Genomic DNA, 19,341 nt, shown 5'->3' on the forward strand with positions numbered 1-19,341 from the left:
GAAATGGTATACATTACAGAGTGGTTTCCTGTGAGTATGTAAACAACTTTGTTAAATTCCTTGAGTACTATTTTAGAGGAATGAAAGAAGGGTGGGGAAAATTGACTAAAGAAGGTTAGAAAACTTGATTTTGAGAAAAGTTCACGTAAGTATTGTTCGAGACCTATTAGCTATGTCAGCTATTTGTGGGAAACTAGAAGTGCAAGAAAGGACAAGATGTTAGCGGCTTTATATTGGCATAGCCTTAGCTGTTTATAATTCTTTTTGAATTTATTTTTATGAAATATTGAAAATATAAGAATTAAAATTATAAGCATTTACTTTTGAGACATTTTGTCATGAGTAAGTGGTGAAAGTTGCACTTTCGTAGAAATTAATTGCATGTAAGTGAAGAATTGTTCCAGTAAGGAACAGTGTTCTGTTTAAATTACTGATTTCTCATCTCCTGTGCGTTTATAATTTACAGTTGCCATTTAACTTTTTTGGCCATTGTTTTTCAAATATTACTTCTGCCACATTGTTTCTCTCCTTTTTGGACTCCAATTATGTGTATGTTAGACCACTTCACAGTGGCCTACAAGTCTCATACACTTAAAAAAAAATTTTTTTTAATGTTCATTTATTTTTGAGAGACTGAGAGAGAGTGTGAGCCGGGGAGGGGCAGAGAGAGAGAGAAAGGGAGACACAAATTTGAAGCAGGCTCCAGGCTGTGAGCTGTCAGCACAGAGCCCAACATGGCGCTTGAACCCACAACTGTGAGATCATGACCTGAGCTGAACTCGGATGCTCAACTGACTGAACCACCCAGGAGCCCCAAGTCTTGTACACTTAAAAAAACATTGTTTTCCTTCTGTGCCTCAGTTTAGATGATTTTTATTCCTATAATCAGTTTCACCAATCCCCTCTTTTCCTATATCCAGTCTATTAGATCTGTCCAATGAGTCTTTAATTTCAGATATTATATTCTGTAATTCTAGAATGTCTACCGGATTCTTTTCGTAGATTCTATTTCTCTGTGGCAATTCTTCATCTTTCCATCCCATACATTTCCCCCCATCTTATTCTCTCTTTTCTTGAACATGTAACAGGCAATATTTTTGTTTATTCATTCCATTACTGGGTCATCTTCATGTCTGCTTTTATTGGCTGCTTTCCCCTTGATTACAAGTCATATTTTTCTGCTTATTTGCATATCTTAAAATTTCTAATTATATGTAAATCACTGAATAAAGAATAATATAGAAACTGAAGTGGTTGTTTCCCCTGCAGAGGAAGCATGCTCTTTTCTGTCAGGGAGTTGGGTTATTACTTCAGTTCAGTCAGCAACTGAGCTAGGTTGGGACAAGGTTGAAGCTTTAGATATACTTAGTTCATTGTGGGATTTAAATATCTGGGTAGGAAGAACTGTCTGTTTTTATTAGAGGCTCCTCCCTCCCCTGAGACACTCTCCCTTGTGATTCTATGTATCACATCAGTGTTATTTGGTTATGAAGAGGTCTAAGGGTTTCTCTTTTCCCAAGGTTTCTCTTTTCCCAAGCAGAGTACCTTTGTGTATGGCAAACTCAGTCCTGAGCTCATGCCCAGACTTGGCATATGCCTCTAGGAAGAAAAATGGCTATGTAGGAAAGCCTCTTTTCTTTCTGGAATTTAAATCCTCCCTGTGTCTACAGTTTTCATATGCCTTTTTAAAAAAAACTTGGGATATTTGAAGCTTACTTGTTTTTTTCCCCAGTTGTTATCGTGGGAGTGATAGTCTGTCCTTACCTTGTATAAAAACCGGAAGTAGAAATCCTTCATATAGCTTTCTGATAAGTATGTAAATATTTTCTTCATAAAAGAAACCCTTAAGTTCTAGTAAAAGCTATGTGGCATTTCTTTAAATTTCTTGATTATGAAGCTTTTAACTTTCCTTAAGTAACATCTGTGCTATATGATTATTCTGTGTGTACAAGATTGAACTGGGTATATAGTCAAGTAATCATTTTAATTTTATCTACCTTGCAAATGCAGGTGTATCTGTTGCTGATCGGGAGGCCAGTCTGGAATTAATTAAGTTGGACATATCCCGTACATTTCCATCCCTTTACATCTTCCAGAAGGTGAGTGTTTCTAACCAGTTATAACTAGGTTTTTTTTTGTTTTTTGTTTTTTAAGTAGGCTTCATGCCCAGTGTGGAGCCCAGCATGAGGCTTGAACTCACAACCCTGAAATCAAGACCTGAGCCAAGACCAAGAGTCAGTCACTTAGCCAACTGAGCCACCCAGACAGCCCTGTAACTACTTAAAAAAAATTTTTTAATCCAACAGAACAAATTCTCAAATGCATAGCTATTATTTTTTTAAAGGCAAACTATAAAAGATGGAGACCTTTATATAGAAAGTGTGAAACTAGTGGGAAAATTCTAAAGGAATTTCTGTTATTTTATTCCACTAACTGAATGCATTGCCGTTAGCATAGCCCATGATACCTTTATTCATTAAGGTGCATTTCTTTGTTTTACTTTTTATTCTGTAAGGTATTTGAATTTTAACATTTTGCTTATTAGTCAGTTGTTAACATGTAAAGAACTTTTGCCCAAACCTTAGTTTTCCAGAATTACTATTGAAATGGGAAAAAAATGGCTTATAAAAATCATTTTGTGCAGAGGCTTATGAGTTGCTTGTGAGAAACGTACTTTGTGAGAAATGATTACATTTTGTGTGGACTGTATATTTCACACATGGAATTCCTCTATCTATAGATTGATAAAATGAGATAAAAATTTTTACCTTTAAGATTAAAATTACTGATAAACATAACTTGCTGTAGCTTGATGGGTTTCTTTTGCTGAAATTATATTGTATGAAATGGAACAATCTGTTTTCATCATAATCTTGTACCAAATCTAGCAATCTTTAAAATGATAACTTGTATCTGTCAAGTGAGTTTATTTGGTTTTTTCAGGATTAAATATTTTTTATTCTTTAGAGAAAATATCTTGGCAGAGTGTATTTAGAATGTTTCTGATAATGATACAATATACTAACTAAAACAAGTCATTTAGGAAGTCTTTAAAAAGTTAATTATTTGAGAATTAACTTAGAGACTATTATTTGTACAGTTTGACATTTCATTTTTCTCTCTTAAGGGTGGTCCATATCATGATGTCTTACATAGTATCTTAGGGGCATATACGTGTTACAGACCTGATGTTGGTTATGTAAGTATTTGTTTCAGTCTGGTTTTTGAATATAAACATTTTATCTTCTCAAAGTATCTTACATTGCACTAGTTCCCAAATGTCTGTATTCTCTATGTCTTATTTTTCTTCGGCCTACCAACTTACCTAGAGAGGAATCTTCCCAGGGGTTTATGAGACTGCCCACCAGATTTCTGGAAGAACTGCTGGGATTTCATTATTCAATTTGTAAACTTTTATTTATTGCCACTGCTGTTGGTATGGTGCTTTATCCCCTTCTTCCAGTGCCTGTGCCTCTAGAGATAAACCTCTTCTATTATGCCAGGTTGAGGGAAGGATAGGCATCTGTCCATACAGGATAGAGGAAGGAGACTTGGGCCTTTTATAAACTGGTTGAATCCTAGTTTTAGCCTTACCTCCCAATTTCAGAGGGACCTGATAACTTCAGTTTCTGAGCCTTCCAGATGTGTGGCTGAATTGGCTTGCTGCTTATTCCTCCTCTGCTTCCTCCTCTGCAGTTATTTTAGTTTCAGCATTCATCATTTCAGCATTTAACTAATTTAACATTTAGTTAAAATTTCTAAAATGCTGTTGACATTTTTATTTACTGTTTATATTATTTTCCATTCTCTTTGTCCTTCTAGGCTAATATTTTTTTTCTTTACCGTCATTTTAGTTGGATTTGGGAGGGAACAAAGAAAAATGTGAGTGTTCAATTTGCCGTGTTTAACTAGAAGTCATAAAACCTCATCTGCTCACCTCTGTCTTAAAATAGGAGAGTTTCAGAGAATAGGATTGTTGTCTGGTACAACTTAACTTACTCTGTTTTGTTACATGTTCATTTGTACGTTTGTTTATTCATTCACTCAACAAATATTTGTGTGCTCATTGCTATATGCCAGGCATTGTTCTAGGCACTTTAGATACCTCAGTGAACAAAATAAAGATTCCCCTTCTGACACTTAGGGTTTAGGAGGAGGAGACAAACAACAAACAAACAAATCATGTTATATTAAAAGGTAATAAGTGCTACAGGAAAAGTAAAAAGTATGGTATGTAAAGGGGGAAAGTGCTAGGTTTGAGAATGGGACAGGTTTTGTATTAAAGAAGATTGTCAAGTAGTCCTTATGGAGAAAGTAAATTTGGACGAGGAGTCTAAACTCTCTTGTTTGGGGTGCCTGGGTGACTCAGTTGGTTAAGCATCTGATTCTTGATCCTCAGCTCAGGTCTTGATCTCAGGGTGCTGAGTTCAAGCCCTGCACTGGGCTCCGTGCTGTACATGAAGCCTATTTAAAAGTGAAATGAAATACTGTCTTGCTCATGTCTTATGTCATAGAATTATAAAAACATTATGTAATGTTCACATCTTTTAAAGATTTTATTTTTAAGTAACCTCTACACACCCAATGTGGGGCCTTGAACTCACAACCCTGAGATCAAGAGTCACATGTCTTCCAACCGAGCCAGCTAGGTGCCCTGGTTATAGCTTACTTCTGAGTAGAATAAAACTCTTGAGTCTTGATTATCACCTGTCTGTAGGTCCTCTGATATAAGCTTTGCATTTTGAAGCAAGGAAGTAGGGAGCTATTAATTTGTCTGGACTGTAACTACTGTGAACTGGGCTTGCATTATGGTGGGGCTCTAAGGTCAGTAGATCATAAAGGTGGAAGTGAGGAGACTACATTTTCCAATATCTCAGGAGGAGTCAGAAACTGTAGACCAGGACTCCGGTATTACTATAAGAACTTTGCAAGGTGTGTATCTTCCCCGCATTTATTTTCATTATAGTTTTCTGTTTGTCTATAGTGATTATCAGCAAAACAAAAACAAGAAAGATCTGTGTGCACGTGTGCAAGGGCAATAAAGAATAGGGAATATAAATAGTTGACTTCCTCCCATGACCCAGCCAAGCTTAAGGGAAGGAAGAAAGATTTCAAGTAACAAAGTGGTTCGGTTACACAGGTATTTCAACTGGTAGTTTTACTTCTTTTTCTTTCTTGTTTTTTTTCTTTGTTTTTTTTTTAAGTAACCTCTATGCCCAATGTGGGGCTTGAACTCACAACCCCAAGATCAAGAGTTGCATGCTGTTTCAACTGAGCCAGCCAGGCACCCCTAAAGTTTTACTTCTTAAGCTGCGTGGTCTATCCATAAGGGTTTTTGTTTGTTAAATTTTTATTTTGAATAACTTCAAACAGAAAAGTTTCACTAGCCCCATCCCAGCGCCACTTCCAGGATCCAGTCAGAGTTGGATGTGGCATTTAGTTGTCCTGTTGCCTTAGTGTCCTTTCATCTGGAACAGTTTTTTAGCCTTTTCTGTCTGTCATGACTGTAACACTTTTGAAGAGTCAAGCCTGATTTTATAATGACCCTTTTTTGATTCTTTTGCAGTAGTTTCCTGATCATTTCCTCATGGTTAGATTTAGGTTATACATTTTTCATAGAAATACTATGTAAATGGTGTGCTTATTTTAGTGCATCACATCACAAGTTGATAAATCATACAGAATATTCACAAATTGGACTTTGAAGATACTGTAGAAATAACTTTATTTCCTTTTCATATATACGAAATAGTGATATATGATAAATCTGAGCTTTAAATAGCTCTGTGATACACATCAAATAAAAATTCTAAGAAAGTGTTGTCAATGTTAAAGTGGCATTTTTCTTTTTTGGTGTGATGTAAAATAATGTTTTTTAAACAGCATCTTAGATTCAATTAAATATATTTTTAATTCCTTCTATTGGCTACTCTTCTATTACAGATGGTTAACAATTTTAATATTAAAATATATTTTTATATTAGAAATATAATTGTGGGGCGCCTGGGTGGCTCAGTTGGTTGAGCGTCCGACTCTTGGGTTTGGCTCAGGTCATGATCTCGAGGTTTCATGAGTTCAAGCCCCGCATGACCCCCTGCTTGGGATTCTCTCTCTGTTCCTCCCCAACTCACACTGTCTCTCTCTCTCAAAATAAATAAACTTAAAAAAAATTTTTTAGGGGCGCCTGGGTGGCTCAGTCGGTTAAGCGGCTGACTTTGGCTCAGGTCATGATCTCACGGTCCGTGAGTTCGAGCCCCGTGTCGGGCTCTGTGCTGACAGCTCAGAGCCTGGAGCCTGTTTCAGATTCTGTGTCTCCCTCTCTCTGACCCTCCCCCCATTCATGCTCTGTTTCTCTCTGTCTCAAAAATAAATAAACGTAAAAAAAAATTTTTTTTTAATTTTTTTAAAAGAATATAATTGTAAACAAACAGACATGGTCTTGTCTCTGTACTGTAGTAGTTTCCTATTATTGCCATAACAAATTGCCACAAACTTAGTGGCTTTAAACAATATAGATTTATTATCTGGAAGCTCTGGAGATTAGAAGTCTGAAAGTCAAGGTATTGGCAGGGCTATTATCTTTCTGGAGGCTCTAGGGAAGAACTCACTTTCTTGCCTACTCTGGCTTCTGGAAACTGCCTGCATTCCTTGGCTCTTGACCCTGCACCTCCATCTTCAAAGCTAGTAGTATCGTATCCTCAAGTTTCTCTCTCTCTGATTCTCCTACTTCCCTTTTTTATTTATAAGGATCCTCATGATGATTACATTGGGCACACCCATCAATACACTTACATTGTGATCTCACTATCACAAAATCCTTAATTTAATCACATCTGCAAAGTCCCTTTTGCCATGTAAGAAATCATTTTCACAGGTTCCAGCGTTTAGGATATAGATCCCGTCCTAGGCACGTTATTCTGCCTACCACAGGCTCTGTCCTCATGGAATTAATACTCTAGAAAATCAAATAGGGAATTTCTGTAGATTTTGCCAAAAGTAATCAGAAGAAGCCAGGGAAGTAGGAGGAGAACAAAAAAATACTGGATCACAGAACCAAACGGAATTCTAGGAGCATAGAAAAGTGCCCATTGGGGTTTATAAGCACTGGTTATCCTGGCACGAAGTTTCAAGATAGTATAGTAATGGAGTGGGAATCCAGACTGAGGTGTGCTAAAAACTTCAAAGAGAGCTGAGAAAGTAGAAATAGTGATTGTAGGCAAACCTTTCAAAACATTTGGTTGGGAAAAAGAGACCATGGTTTCTTTGCAAATATCCTTAGTGGTCTTTTTATGTAAGTCTATTACACAAGTCTTTACCAGAAGTAAAGTGGATGATGAATTTTTTTTTTAGTAAAAGAATGAGGTTTGTTTTTGTTTTTGGTTTTTTAAAATATTTATTTTTGAAGGAGAGAGAGAGAGTGCGAGCAGAGGAGGGGCAGAGAGAGAAGGAGACACGGAATCTGAAGCAGGCCCCAGGCTCTGAGCTGTCAGCACAGAGCCCAATGTGGGGCTCGAACCCATGAATCGTGAGATCATGACCTGAGCCAAAGTCAGATGCTTAACCAACTGAGCCACCCATGTGCCCCAAAGAATGAGTATTTTTATAGCAGCAGTTCCATATCACTTATTTGCTAAAAAATTCATAATAGTTCCCCATAACTCACAAGCAAGCATCTATATAGATGAGCTTTTTACTCAATGCCTTTCACTGTTTGTAAATACATCATACTTAAGTTCTCTCATTATAATATCTGATGGAAAAAAGTCTCTTCAACAAATGGTGTTGGGAAAATTGGACAGCAACATGCAGAAGAATGAAACTGGACCACTTTCTTATACCATACACAAATAAATTAAAAATGGATGAAAGATCTAAATGTAAGACAGGAAACCATCAAAATCCCAGAGGAGAATACGGGCAGCATCCTCTTTGACTTCAGCCAGAGCATCTCCTTACTAGACATATCTCCAGAGGCAAGGGAAATAAAAGCAAACATATGAACTATTGGGACTTCAACATTAAAAGCTTCTGCACAGCTCAGGAAACAATCAACAAAACTAAAGTGCAACTTATGGAATGGGAGAAGATATTTACAAATGATATATCTGATAAAGGGTTAGATTCCAAAAGCTATAAAGAGCTTAACAACTCAACACCCAAAAAACAAATAACCAGTTAAGAAATGGGCAGAAGACATGAACAGACACTTTTCCAAAGAAGACATCCAGATGGCCAACAGACACATGAAAAGATGCTCAGCATCACTCATCATCAGGGAAATGCACATCAAAACCATGAGATACCACCTCACACGTGTCAGAATGGCTAAAATTAACAACACAAGAAACAACAGGTGTTGGCAAGAATGTGGAGAAAGGGGAACCCTTTTGTACTGTTGGTGGGAATGCAAACTGGAGAACAGTATGGAGATCACTAAAGAAAACTAAAAATAGAACTACCCTACATTCTAGCAATTGCACTATTAGGTATTTACCCAAAAGATATAAAAATACAGATTTGAAGAGGTACACGCACTCTAATGTTTATAGCAACATTATCAACAATAGCTGAACTATGGAGAGAACCCAAATGTCCATTGACTGATGAACAGGTAAGGAAGGTGGTATGTGTGTACTACACCATGCTATATACCACCTTCTTTATATATGTGTATACACACATACACATACATACATACATACATACATACACACACAATGGAATATTACTCAGCCATCAAAAATAATGAAATCTTGCCATTTGCAATGACGTAATGGAGCTAGAATGTATTATGCTAGTAAAATAAGTCCAAGAAAGACAAATACCATATGGTTTCACTTATGTGGAATTCAAGAAACAAAACAGATGAACATAGGGGAAGGTGAGGGAAAAGAGGAGAGAGGAAAACAAACCACAAGAGACTCTTAAAGATGGAGAACAAACTATAAGTTGATGGATGGAGGTGGGTGGGAGACAGGCTAGATAGGTGATAGGTATTAAGGAGGGCACTGGTTCTGATGAGCACTGGGTGTTGTATTAAGTGATTAATCACTGAATTCTCCGGAAACCATTATTGCACTGTATGTTAACTAAAATTTAAATATAAAGTTAAGAAAAAAAGTTCTCTCATTATAATAAATTGTGTGCTTCAGCTGGGCTGGTCCTACACCTCTTTACTCTTATTTCTTTTCTGCCACTGGAATGGTTTTTTCGTATTTCTTCATCCTACTTTCCAGGAACCCAGCCTCACTGTCCAACCTCCCACAACCTCTTCTGTCTTAGAATTTCAGCAGCAGTTCTCATACATTTCTTTTATTCTTAGTTCCTGACTTTCTACCTCAGACAGATGTGCTATAACAATGAAAGCAATCACCTGATTTTCACTATACTCTACTTCGAAAGACTTCAGACTTAGAGAAAATGAAAGTGAGACAATACATGGAGATAGACTTTTGTAACACGTAAAGGCCAATACTTTATTCTTTTTTTCAAGAAATTTTCCTAATTCTTTTTATTTTATTTTTGTTGTTTTGAGAGAGAGGGTGGAAGTGAAAGAGGGGCATGGCAGAAATAGACAGTCCCATGAGGGAGAGAGAGACACACACATACACACAAGTAGGGCTCACCTAAAGTGGGGCTTGTGTTCACCCAAAGTGAGGCTTGTGCATACCTGAAGCAGAGCTGGAACTCACCCTATGTGGGACTCAAGGTCATGAACCTGGAGATCGAGCCCTGAGCTGAAGTCAGATGCTTAACCGACTGAGCTACCCAGGCATCCCATTCCCTAATTTTTTTTTAAGCCATAACACATGAACAAGAAATGTAAAATTAGGGAGATTTCATAATTACTAGCAGGTTCTCTGTATTTACTTTCATTGGCAAATAATCCTCGTGGTCTCGTGGTTAGGATCCGGCGCTCTCATTGGCAAATAAAAAGAAATCTTGATTAATTCTACTTTAATCATTTTATAATTTTTTAAGAATACTGTAAGATAAACTACATAGAATTATTATTGTAAGCATATTTTGATTAATTTCTTTTCTCTTTGAAGGTCCAAGGGATGTCCTTCATAGCAGCAGTTCTCATTCTCAATTTGGAAGAGGCAGATGCCTTCATTGCGTTTGCAAATCTCCTCAATAAGCCATGCCAGTTGGCCTTTTTTCGTGTGGATCACAGCATGGTATGAACATTTGGAATGAATCGTATTTTCCTTTAATTGTTGGTTTCTATAGTCTGAATGCTCTTTTGGAGGGAAAAACAGTAATTGGAAGACTAAAATAAGTTTTTCATTGAATTACGGTTTTGCGAATGCTTGATGAAAAGACTCAGAAAGAGGTGCTAAGCAAGACTTTTTGTTAATTTGTTATTAGGGATTTAATTTCTTTACTTCTAGAGTATACTCTAGTATACTCTTTAATAACTTTATTGATATTTCTATCTTTAGATGTTGAAATATTTTGCAACGTTTGAAGTATTTTTTGAAGAAAATCTCTCCAAACTATTTCTTCATTTTAAATCTTACAGTCTTACACCAGACATATACTTGATAGACTGGTAAGTCATAACATACATAAAATATAATTAAAAATAAAAAACCAAGTAGGGGCACCTGGGTGGCCCAGTCAGTTAAATGTCCGACTTCGGCTCAGGTCATGATCTCATAGTTTGTGGGTTTAAGCCCCACATCAGGCTCTGTGCTGACAGCTCAGAGCCTGGAGCCTGCTTCAGATTCTATGTCTCCCTCTTTCTCTCTGCCCCTCCCTTGCTTGTGCGTGCGCTCTCTCAAAAATAAAATACTTAAAAAAAAAAAAACTTTTTGTGTAATTCAGGAACTAAAGTAAATCTCATGTACAGGATTATACATCTGAAAACTTCTTCCATTACAAATAGAGAAATTCACATTTTTGTGGGGAAGCATTTGATTAAGAACATGGACTCTGGGCTGAAATCAGAATCCCTCAGTTTGTATTTTAGTCTCTTATATAGAAAATGAGAATAATAATATCTATATCTTAAGTTGGTATGAGGGTGTTTTACATGGATTATCTCATTCAATGCCTAGTACATACTACATATACTCTCAGAAAGAGAGCCATTTCTTTATTCTTCACACACAAGAGCTTGTGATAGTTACGATAGTGGGGGTTTTTTTTGAAGGCTTTATCCAGCTTTTTGACAGAAGAGTGGAGCCTTATTTAGGTGCTAATGCCTTTTTTTCAACTTTCCAATTTCAACACTTCCTTGCCAAGGACTCTGGTGAGCCCGTTGAGAACGGAGGGGTGGTGAATTTTGCCAAAGGGATGGTGCAGTTATCTTAAGATAGGTTGTTAAGAGTATGTATGAAACATTCAACCCTTAAATTCTAATCACCAAATTCAGTGGATTTCATGTAAATGATCCTAAGTTTTAATATAGAAAAATAAATAATTAATGGCTTTGATCAAATATGCTGTCTTACCAGTTGTTTGGGGCTTCTTTTATTTAAGATTTTTTTTAAACTTATTTTTTGGTGTGTTCTCATCCATTCCCACTAGGAACATTAGAGTTCCTCTGGGAAGGACCCAAGATAATGGGGGAGAAGAAAGGTTTTATATCATGAGACCCAGAGGACCAAGATCAATATTAAGAGGGGGAAGGGGGGAAAAATACTCAATTTTCAGGCCTGAGGAGTGTCAACAGGAGACAAACCAGGATCACAATTAATAATAGGGAGCAGGATGGAACCAATAATGAGTGAGTACTGTGTACTAGAAACTTCCTAGACAGTGGTAGTGCCATTCTCTCTCTCATTTTGAGCAATGAATTACTATTCTCTGTACTACCAAGGGCATGCTTTTTGTTGTGCAATTAAATATGTGTTTATAATGTAAGAAATAGACATGGGTTTTTGTTTCACTGCCTCTGTTGAACTTACTACATACAAATCCCACAATCGATTATGCAAGAGAAAAGAGGAATAAATAAGTGGCAGTGCTAAATAGGGTGGGAGCCTTTAGTTCTCTTCCTCAGGTTTCATCGGCACTACCTCAAATAAACACAATCTTTGTAAAAAAAAAAAAAAATGTGCATTTTGTGGGTGCCTGGCTGGCTCAGTATGTAGAGCATACGACTCTTGATCTTGGGGTTGTAAGTTTGAGCCCCATGTTGGTTGTAGAGATTAGTTAAAAATAAAATCTTAAAAAAAAAAAAAAATGTGTGCTTTGCCAAGGCAGCTTAAAGAAAAGTTCTCTAGCACCTACTCTCCTATTTCCCCAACCAGAATGCCGCCCCGAAGCACCACTGGATAAAGAATTACATGATCAGACATTGTCAGAAAGGATGGGAAAAACCGTTTTGGTGATTCTGTTGGGAGCGTATACATGCTCCAAAAGAAGTAGTAAGTAAAGTTTGGTAAAGGGAAAAACAAAAACCCAGTAGATAGATGTCTGTGGTAGGAGAAGAGAGACAAGTCAGACATTATGATTTTTAGGTTAATAGATACTTGGGTTCCTCATACAATAGTAAGTAACTTTTTTGAGCATTTCTTATGTGCCAGGCACTGTTCTAAATACTTTACATTTATTCCTTTAATTTTCAAAACAATCCTGAGAGGTAGGTAATATCATTCTGTGTTTACTAATGAGGAAACTGAGGCACAGCAAGGGTGGATATCTTGCTCAAGGTAACACTACTAATGTCAAACTCAGATATTGTGGTTTCAGAGACCATATCCTTAACTACTAGGTGATTTTGTCACTCTAATATGTGTTAAGCCATATCTCTATGGAAGGTTGTAAATTCACATAATTTTGTTATTTGTTACTTTCCCACTGCTCAAGTTTTTGAAAGAAGGAGTTATATCTTATTTGCCTTTTTATCCCTAATTAAGCACTGTTGTTTTTATATAGAGATGTTTAATGAGTTAATGGATAAATGAATGAAAAATTTCAATGACTATTTCCCCCCTAATTTTAGGATCTTCACACTGTATAGCAAATCACTCCCACTTGATCTGGCCTGTAGAGTCTGGGATGTATTTTGCAGAGATGGGGAGGAATTTTTATTTAGGACTGGATTAGGAATCCTCCGATTATATGAAGATATTCTCCTACAAATGGACTTTATTCATATAGCACAGTTCCTAACTAAATTGCCAGAAGATATCACATCAGAAAAGCTGTTCAACTGTATTGCAGCCATTCAGATGCAGAATAGCACCAAAAAATGGACTCAGGTAGAGTGACCTCTTCCTACTTCTAATAGATATGTTAAAACTTAAATCAGTTGACTTCATGTAAAAAAAAGTTACTTATTTCTCAAATGTTAGTACTTAATTAAAAATCAATTAAAAACTGATTTTTGACTTTGAAAGAGCAAGAGTTTAAAACATATTACTCCTCTTTCACCTATCCAAACCTATATTATTTTTATGTAAGTCCAGTAATGTTTTGCATTTAGTGAACTACAATCTACAGTGGTCCCATTTGCCAGAGCAATTCTGTAATTACTTTGGTATCTCAAGTAGACAACAACTGTATTAAACACCTACTGCGTGCTAAGAGTTTGCAATAGAAAGTATATAATGTATGATTTGTAGCTTTTTAGATGCTTTTAGTCTTGTTAGGGAAGCAAACATTGGCAGTCTAAGTTAAGTGACATATAAGATAGCATTATCACTTGCTCCTTGAATGATACGGTAGGCATCATAAGCTCACAGTTTTATTACTTATGAAAATGAAATCTAAGAATACTGGTCCAAAAAAAAAAAGGGAATATCGGTCAAGAAAATGTTCTGTTACCAAATAGTAATTTCATAATATTTGGCAAGTGATAAAAAACTGGAATGTATATACCATAAAATTGGGTTGAAACAAACAAGAGGATTTGAGAATGGCAGTCTTCCAGTGGACAGAGTTAAATATACTAAAGCCTTTTCGCATTAATAAGCTATAGTTATTTAAATATCTTAATCTGTGTGGTAGCTAATTTTGAGGATTAATCTTTCCTTTATATAATTTTCAGGTCTTTGCCTCTGTAATGAAGGATATTAAAGAAGGAGACAAGAATAATAGTCCTGCTTTGAAAAGCTAATCTTCAAAATTAAGACTAAATGTAATGTAAAAGATGTTTTTTTGATAAAAGTTTTTTGTTTCCTATGTAAAAAACATGGAAGAAAATGTTGGAGAAATCTAAACGAATCAAGACATGGGAAAGTGCTGATTTTGAATTCCATGACTGAAGTTAATGAAATGAGTAACTGATTGACAGTATTAATAAAAAAGTATTTTGTAGAGAGCCCTTTTACAAAGGAAAAAGTTTAAATGGCTAGTTCATACTCCATAATTTGGAGTGAACGGTTTAATGCAATAAACTTTTTAACAGCTTTGGAGATTATTCAAATTTTTACATCTTTTCTTTCTTAACAGTTACCATAAAAGCACTTTGGAGGTCAGAGCAGATTGTTAAATACTACTTTAACTTCCAAAATACTATTTGAAATAAACACCTTAATACAAACATTGTCTCCAGTTCTGACCTTTTGAAGATATTAGAGACCAAGAGTAAGCAACTTTGATTGTAAATTATTTAAGTCATTGAAGTCATTACCTTCACTCACAGGTTGGGGGAAGTTTGGGTTTTCTGGGAACTGGAAATACTGGTGGGAGCTTGTTTCACATTCAATTAGATGTTTTCCACAGTATCATGTCTGTCTGTTTCTGAAGGGAAATTGTTTCTTAGGGAATTCGTGTCACTCAGAATTTTAGCCTTTCTGTTTCTAGTGTAAGAAATTGTTCTATTACTAGAATTATTAAATTCATCTAGTAATTTAAGAAAGCTAACTGGTAGAAGGAAAGTTCTTTGCACTTTAGTGGACTGAAGACTTGATTTTGGAAGTAAGTCCATAAATATAAATGAGATTTTTCACTGGTAAGAGTAAAACATATGAATTCTGAGAGTTCTTAAATAGCATGCTACTTGGCAAGATGTTAAACTTCTTAGTTGAAATTCCTTCACTGTCTGTAGAAACAAAATTTAATTCCGTTTTAAATTTGAAATCTTAATATGTAGCCAAGTCTATGACTTGTAAAACACTGTGCATAATTTTCTAATCAATGGAAATAAGAGTAAAAGAAAAAGATAAAATTAACTTTTTTCTAACAAGTCTAACTTTGATGGTATAGTGGATAAAGAAATTATTAATTATTGGTAAATTCATATGAAATTTATTATATTATGTTTAATCCTTGAACCTAAATCACTTGAGTATTATAAGTGATATCTGTATAACATGCTCTTTTGTTAATAATTAGATGTACAGTGTGCTTTTATGTTGCAGTTTGGTTTAAAACAAATCTTAAGCATACTATTTCTGGTAGCAGTATGTAGTCTTCAAACTAACAAGCCTGAGAACCTTGTTAGTTCAGTGACTGCCTCTTTAGGAGTATGGGACCAGATGGTGTCCATATATTTTTACCCCATGGGTCATTCTAGCCTAGGGACCACTAGTGGAACCCTCAGAAGTTAACTCCTATCTTCGGAGCTTACTTAGTGAAAACTAGTAGTGTAATAATATTGAGGGAGTATCCAGGGTCTTAATAGGTTTTAGAATGACATTTTAACTCTGGTAACTACTTCCTTGGTATTGGTGGTCCTGGTAACAGGGAATGTAACCGCTGGCAGTAATCTCATTGAAGTTATACTACCTGCCTATATTTAATCTTACTTTTGTGTATTTGTTTCCTGAGTTGACCTAAATTACTGTATTACTTTTTCTCATTTTTATAATTGTACAGTTTCTTTACCTTTCAAATATAAATGTGTATATAAAATGTAAATACAAGGAATTCACTAAAACCACTATTAGTAATTACTGTGTAAATAAAACTTGTAAGCAGAGTAATTACTTGAAATGAGTGTTCATTACTTTGGGGATAACCGGTTTATTTTACCACATTTGGAGGAAAAGAATAACCTTTTTTTTTTTTTTTTTTTGCCAAATTTCTTCTTCAGGGGATATTTTTAGTCCTTCAGCCTCTTGAGACTGACCATACTGGCAGTTCAAATATTGTACTGTATGTTCCTTTGAACCTGCTCTACAGGCAATATAAGATTGTTTTACATGGTCAGTGTATGATAGGTTGTTTGGTTTTCAGTTAAAAAATAAGCTTTCCTAAAAATCTCCAAGATTATGTAAAATTTAATATGTATAATGTTTCATTTGTCTACTTAATATATATATTATATGTATATATTATATGTATATTATACATATAATATATATTATGTATATTATATGTATATTATATATATATATATTATTTCTCATTTTATGTCCTTTCAGCCAGGTATACATTGTATTATTTAAGTGGTACTTAGAAGATCCCAGTAAGTAGCATAATTTTCTTTTTTTTTTTAATTTTTTAATGTTTATTTTTGAGAGAGAGAGAGTGCAAGCAAGGGAGGGGCAGAGAGAGAGGGAGACACAGAATCCAAAGCAGGCTCCAGGCTCCAAGCTGTGCTTACAGCTTGGAGCCCGATGCAGGGCTTGAATGAACTCACGAACCGTGAGATCGTGACCTGAGCTGAAGTCGGATGCTTAACCAACTGAGCCAACTAGGTGCCCCAGGTAGCATAGTTTTCTGAAAGCCTTAGAACATAGTTACGGTTTTTGCTGATTTCTTTTGCATTGATGATCTTCATATAATGTTATTGGTTTGGGTATATTTGTTTGACTTTACAAAAGTTAGGTAGCATTTGCAAAAGGGCATTGAGATTGTGAAGCCTCTGACTTTAGGATAACAGCTTTCATTGTAGCTTGGGAACTGATACTATTTTTATCTAGAGCAGTCAACATTTTAAGAGTCTATACTGTTAGTGTAATTCTAAATTATATAATCATGGAATAATTTATATTACTTCATAATGCCATACATTTTATTTTTCTTATTTTTGATTGATAAAATTCTTTTGTATTCCATGAGCATATTCAGACAGCAGAGATGGGTATAAAAGAGGTGAAAAAAACATGTGAAATAGCCATGTTTAATTTTCTACGACTAGTTGGCATATATAGTGTCAGAAAACAAAGTCTTACCTCTGGGGGAAAAAGTGATTTTTGTATTGAATTCATGTTATTTTTATGTTATATGTGATGCTGACGTGAGCACTCATGTTATTTTGATGTTATCAAAGCAGTGTCCAAAATAGGAATTCCCAAAATTAGTAAAACTTCATTAATTATAACTTCACTGCTTCACCCATGTAAAAACAAAAATTAAAACAGAAGATTTCAGGGAAACTATTGACTTCAGAGAGAAGAAATCCTGGCCCGTTGAAAATAGTGTTTGTTTACTAACAGTGTAATTGCAATAGAAGTGAAATACTTGGTACTTTAAATGAGAGTGGGAACATTTGCTAAGCCCTGCTAAGCATTGCCTCTTAATATTTTGATAGACTAAATAAAGTTGCAAGGCTTGGGAAGTTAGCAAAATTGCATTTCTTTCCAAACATTCTACCATTTAATGTGGTTTTATTATTTGCATATCATCCTGTGGGTTGAGCTTGTTTTCTAATAAATGCCAGAAGATTTGACTTTTAAAAAAATTGCAAAGTGTTTTCATTTGTTGAACATTTAAGTAAACAGTACTTTATGGTTTTATTTAAGGTAACTTGACTTTTGTACTATTGCAATATATTTGGAGAGTCACTTTTGTAATAAAAATGTAAATGATATACAGATTTGAAAAAGTATATAAAATTGACAGCGGTGCATGTATGTTCTCATTTTTTTCATCTTCAGGCAAAGTATCATACATAATGATACTATAAAACCAGAAAATGAAGCTTCAGTTTTTCCTGATCTAGGCACTATTGATAATGTTGTAAGTAAATGATGTATTTTGATTATTACATAAATTGCAAAGCTTTTTAATTTTAGCATGTATATATATATTTTTAATTTTTTTAATGTTTATTTTTGAGAGAGACAGAGCGTGAGTGGGGGAGCGGCAGAGAGACAGAGGCATCGAATCCCAAGCAGGCTCCAGGCTCTGTCAGCACAGAGCCTGACGTGGGGCTCAAACCCACGAGCCGTGAGATCATGGCCTGAGCCGAAGTTGGACACTTAGCTGACTGAGCCACCCAGGTGCCCCTAGCACCTTAAGAAATTTTGAAAGGAAGTATTTACTTGATTAAAACCTTGTAGATTGTACGTAAGGTTCCTGAGAAGATAAGTTGAAAAGTGTTTGAATGATAGAGTTCTATTCTTAATGTATACCAAGTGATTTTTAAGTAAATTATAGTGCACTAAGGGAATATCCCATTACTTGTAGTATTTCTCCTGATTTGATTTTGAAGGCCACTTATGTGAGCCCTTGAAAAGTAAACAGTTCTCGGGCACCTGGGTGGCTCAGTCGGTTGAGCGTCCGACTTCGGCTCAGGTCATGATCTTGGGGTCTGTGAGTTCGAACCCTGCATCAGGCTCTGTGCTGACAGCTCAGAGCCTGGAGCTTGTTTCAGATTCTGTGTCTCCCTCTCTCTCTCTGCCCCTCCCCCTCTCCTGCTCTGTCTCTCTCTCTCTCTCTCTGTCAAAAATAAATAAACATAAAAAAGTAAACAGTTCTCATAAAACTTGTTAGACTACATGTTTTACACTCCTTTAAAAATGCAAATCAGGGGCACCTGGCTGGCTCAGTAGAGTGTGTGACACTTGATCTTGAGGTTGTGGGCTGAAGCCCCACATTAGGTGTAGAGATTATTTAAAAAAAATTTTTTTTTTAATGCATATCAAGGGTACCTGGGGTGGCTCAGTCGGTTAAGTGTCTGACTCTTGATTTCTACTCAGGTCATGATCTCCCCATCTGTGAGTTTGAGCCCTGAGTTGGGCTCTACACTGAGCATGCAGACGGCTTGGGATTCTGTCTCTCCCCACCCCTTCCCCACTCATGCACACACTCTCGCACAGGCTCTCTCACATGCTCCTGCTCTTTCTCTCAAAAGAGGTAAAATAACTGAAAAAAAAATGCAAATCAAATCCTATCATTTCTTGTTCATGACCCTCTAGTGACATTCCTCATAATTAAAATCCAAACTTTTTTACCCTGCTCTACAAAGTCCTATCTGTTCTGGTCTCTGCCTGTCTGCAATTTCAACTACCACTCAACCTCATTAATTCTACAGCAGACCTAATGGTTTCTTGCCATTTCTCAATTTGCCAACCTCCTATCTACCTAAGGGCTTTCATTCTTGCTGTTCCCTTTGAAATGCTTTTTACCTAGGTCTTTGTATGGCTTGTGTTCTCTTTTCATTCAGGTTCCTGCTTAATATCACCTCCTCAGAGTTGTACCTTTGTGTAAATATCC

General features: G+C 35.8%; 1 protein-coding gene across 5 annotated transcripts in view; it reads left to right on the forward strand.

Moving 5' to 3' along the window:
* The window catches only part of TBC1D12 (TBC1 domain family member 12), a 98,222-nt gene extending 82,345 nt beyond the window's left edge, over positions 1–15,877 (forward strand). For 4 of the 5 annotated variants that reach the window (XM_049646422.1, XM_049646425.1, XM_049646424.1 and 1 more), the window contains 6 exons: positions 2,011–2,099; positions 3,128–3,199; positions 10,053–10,181; positions 10,446–10,555; positions 12,956–13,214; positions 14,003–15,877. In XM_049646422.1, the coding sequence (XP_049502379.1) occupies positions 2,011–2,099; positions 3,128–3,199; positions 10,053–10,181; positions 10,446–10,555; positions 12,956–13,214; positions 14,003–14,071 (728 nt within the window). In that variant the 3' untranslated portion in view covers positions 14,072–15,877. The other variant, XM_049646423.1, reaches the window with a different exon arrangement.
* Positions 15,878–19,341: the final 3,464 nt, after the last annotated feature.

The sequence above is a fragment of the Panthera uncia genome, chromosome D2 (assembly GCF_023721935.1).
Source record: "Panthera uncia isolate 11264 chromosome D2, Puncia_PCG_1.0, whole genome shotgun sequence".
Lineage (NCBI taxonomy): Eukaryota > Metazoa > Chordata > Mammalia > Carnivora > Felidae > Panthera > Panthera uncia.